This window comes from Physeter macrocephalus, chromosome 14, assembly GCF_002837175.3.
Source record: "Physeter macrocephalus isolate SW-GA chromosome 14, ASM283717v5, whole genome shotgun sequence".
NCBI classification, from domain to species: domain Eukaryota; kingdom Metazoa; phylum Chordata; class Mammalia; order Artiodactyla; family Physeteridae; genus Physeter; species Physeter macrocephalus.
This window is the reverse complement of record NC_041227.1, coordinates 81597945-81601605: the sequence shown is the minus strand read 5'-3', so window position 1 is coordinate 81601605 and position 3661 is coordinate 81597945. Positions and strand designations below refer to the sequence as shown.

Below are 3661 nucleotides of genomic sequence, written 5' to 3'. Positions count from 1 at the left end.
TTTCTGCAACTTGTTTTATTAATGTATGTCTTATAGACTTTCCATATTAGTACTTAGAAACCTAGGTCATTCTTTTCACAGCAGCATAGCATTCCCTAGAATTTAACAGTTTGCTCAATCATTTGCCTTTTTTTTTTTTTTTTTTTGTGGTATGCGGGCCTCCCTCTGCTGTGGCCTCTCCCGTCGCGGAGCACAGGCTCCGGACGCGCAGGCCCAGCGGCCACGGCCCAGGCCCACGGGCCCAGCCGCTCCGCGGCACGTGGGATCCTCCCAGACAGGGACGCGAACCCGGTTCCCCTGCATCGGCAGGCGGACGCGCAACCACTGCGCCACCAGGGAAGCCCCTCATTTGCCTATTAATGGTCATTTAGGGTGTTTTCAGCTTTTTTCCCATTAGAAAAAAAATGCCATGGTAAACAGTTTCATCCATGACTCTTCTCGGAACTGCTTCTCAAGGATATATTGTATTTTAATCTTATTTACATATAAGGCTGACTACAGGGCATTCCAAATCATTATTTATAATCCAAGTAGAGAGCATAGAAATTCTCCCAAGGTTGGATGACCATACTGATAAAAAATGTGATCAACAGATATTAGGGGCCTGAATTCTAAAGGCACATTCTTTTTTAAAAACATTTATTTATTTATTTGGCTGTGCCGGGTCTTAGCTGCAGCAGGCGGGGTCCCTAGCTGCGCATGCAAACTCTTGGTTGCGGCATAGAAGTGGGATCTAGTTCCCTGACCAAGGATGGAACCTGGGCCCTCTGCCTTGGGAGTGCAGAGTCTTATCCACTGTGCCACCAGGGAAGTCCCTAAGGGTACATTCTTGAAACTGAATATTTGCAAGAACAGTAAAACTAAAATACTCATGACATTTAATATTAATAGAGGTGAATCACAAATGATTTGTAATTCCTATTTCTGAGTTTACTTTTTATTAAACTGATACACCTTTCTTTAACATATCCGTAACGTGCCTTACTTCACCTGTGTTTTATTGAGAATGATCTTATTAGATTCTCCTATAACAGCTTGTTTGGGTTAATTAATTAGCTAATTAAACATTTATTTTTGAGAACCTGCATGTAACTAGTACTACTCTGGACACTGGGCGATACTAACGTTAAGAAAGCACAAAAATCATTACCGTCGCGGAGTGTTCGTGCTACGCTGGGAATAGTTAATTAAAAAACAGGGCAGGGAAGTCCCTGGTGGTCCAGTGGCTAAGACTCCTCCCTCCCTATGCAGGGGGCCCGGGTTCCATCCCTCGTCACGGGACAGGAGCCCACATGCATGCCACAACTGAGTCCGCATGCCAACTAAAGATCACGCACAGGGCAACGAAGATCCCACGTGCCACAACTAAGACCCGATGTAGCCAAATAAATAAACAAATATTAAAAGAACAAGTAAAGAAATTCTTTGGGTAAGGAGACGAAGGATTCAGGGGGCTCGTGAGGTCCAGTCGGGTGGAGGAGAAGGCCTCGCGGGGCAGGCGGCGTCTGATAAAGACACGGGCTGGGGGCGGGCGGGCTCCAGGCGGAGGGGCTGCAGGCACCAAGGCCCTAGGAAAGCGTGCCGGCCAGTGTCCCGACCACAGAAGCTTCACCCCACATCCCTCCCGCCGGGCCCTGAGCTCTAACTGCCGCGACAGCATCTTTATTTCTCCGTCTTTTCGCTGCGGAGGTGGGCCGGCGCGGGGCGCAGTGAGAAGCCCCCAAGAAGCTGGCACCTGTCTTCACGGACCTCCCGCACCTGCGGGGTCCGCCGGCAGGTGCACACCCCGCCCGGAGGACGCGCGACTAGAGCTCCCGGAGCCGTGAATGTGCGGCTCGCGAGCTGGACGGCGACGCCTCGGCGAAACCTGATCGAGCGCGCGAGTCCGTGGTTCCCTGCTTCCCATCGGGAAGTCCAGATTCCAAGTGCGGGCGGCCTGACCGGATTCACCGGACTGCGACCCGGTGGGGCCCAGCGACCGCCGCCCCCCAGCCCCGCCAGCTCCGCCCCTGCGGCAGCTCCCGCCGGCGCAAAACAGTCTCGCCTCGCCTCCTCGGAGGGCGGGACGTCACGCGGCCGCCGCTGACCAATGGCGGAGTGAAGGGGCGGGGCATCGCCAAACTCCACCCATCGCCAGCCCAAGCCCATGGGGGAGGGGGCGGAGGGCGAGCCGCCGGCGGCTGGCGCATGCGCGGGGCGCCCCGGCGGCGATGACGTAGCCCTGTTGCGGCCTCGGCTACCCGCGAGCGCAGCGCGGGCGGCGCCTGCCACCCCGGTCGCGCGGCTCCGCTTTGTCCCGGGCCTGTCCCTTGGCCGTGCCGCCCGCAGCCCCGCGTCGCGCTGGCGTCGTCCTCGTCTCCGCCGGCGCCCCGGCGCGAGCCGGACGGCGAGGCCATGGATGCAGAGCTGGTGGTGACGCCTCCGGGCTGTGCGCACCTGGGCAGCTTCAAGGTGGACAACTGGAAGCAGAACCTGCGCGCCATTTACCAGTGCTTCGTGTGGAGCGGCTCGGCGGAGGCCCGCAAGCGCAAGGTGCACCCCCTGCAGCGGGGCCCTGCGTGGTGGGGGAGGGGACTCGCGCTTCGCCGTCCCCTCCCCCACCTCCTGCACGCCGGGCGGGGGCGGGGTGGGCGCGGGCGTGCGTGCGGGGGGCGGTCTCTCCCGGGGCTGCCGGGTAGGAGGGGGAGGGTCCCCGACGTTGCAGCGCGGGGCGTGTCTTAGGGACCCTCCGGGCGGGGTGGGGCCGGGGATGGAGGCGCTGAGAGAGGAGGCGGTGAGAGGGAGAGGACGCAGCTGCGGAGGACGCGGCCTGTCCCGCCCACGCAGTGCAAAGCCTCCGCTGCCTTGGCTGGTGCCTGGGGGTTGCTGGGTCGGAGGCGCGGGGTCACCGGCATGCGGGTACAGCCGCCGAGCGCCCAGAGTTCGCAGGGACGCCCGCCCCGCCCTCTGAGTGCGGGGCGCCCCCGGGCCCAGGTTCCGCAGGGACGTGCGTCCCCCATTTCAGCGCGGGGCACCCCCGGGCCCAGGGTCCGCAGGGACGTTCCGGGACGCGCCAGCTCCCCCCAGGTGTGCACGGGCGCAGGTGCAGAGCGCCGCGAGTCCTAGAAACCAGCCGGCTCTGCCGCTTAGAGTCGCGTGTCTCCCGGCACTACGGGGATTGGCGGGGTCCCCTGTGGCTGCTCAGGAGCGGGTTTAAAGGAAGGACTGTCTAAAGGCAGGTGGGACTGGGGCGCCTCCCTGAGGTACTGAGGGAACGGTACACAGTGTCCTGTTTTTCGGGCGTACATACCATCTAAGCGATTAGGTTTATTAGTGAGTTGGGAATCAGAAAATGACATTATTTTTTTATCTTATCTGAAGAAACTGTTTTTACCGTGTAACGCGATTTTGCAGTTTTCAGCCTGAGGGCAGGCGCTGTGTTAGGCTGTGTCCACCTTGAGTAGCATTTTTTTTTTTTTTTTTTTGCGGTACGCGGGCCTCTCACTGTTGTGGCCTCTTCCGTTGCGGAGCACAGGCTCCGGACGCGCAGGCTCAGCGGCCGTGGCTCACGGGCCCAGCCGCTCCGCGGCGTGTGGGATCTTCCCGGACCGGGGCACGAACCCGTGTCCCCTGCATCGGCAGGCGGACTCTCAACCACTGCGCCACCAGGGAAGCCCGAGTA

General features: G+C 59.6%; 1 protein-coding gene across 1 annotated transcript in view; it reads left to right on the top strand.

The window, feature by feature from the left end:
• Positions 1-2259: 2259 nt before the first annotated feature.
• The window catches only part of USP22 (ubiquitin specific peptidase 22), a 29238-nt gene continuing 27836 nt past the window's right edge, over positions 2260-3661 (top strand). The window contains exon 1 of the mRNA XM_024127845.3: positions 2260-2532. Within this exon, the coding sequence (XP_023983613.1) occupies positions 2395-2532 (138 nt within the window). The 5' untranslated portion in view covers positions 2260-2394. The remainder of the gene's footprint in view (positions 2533-3661) is intronic.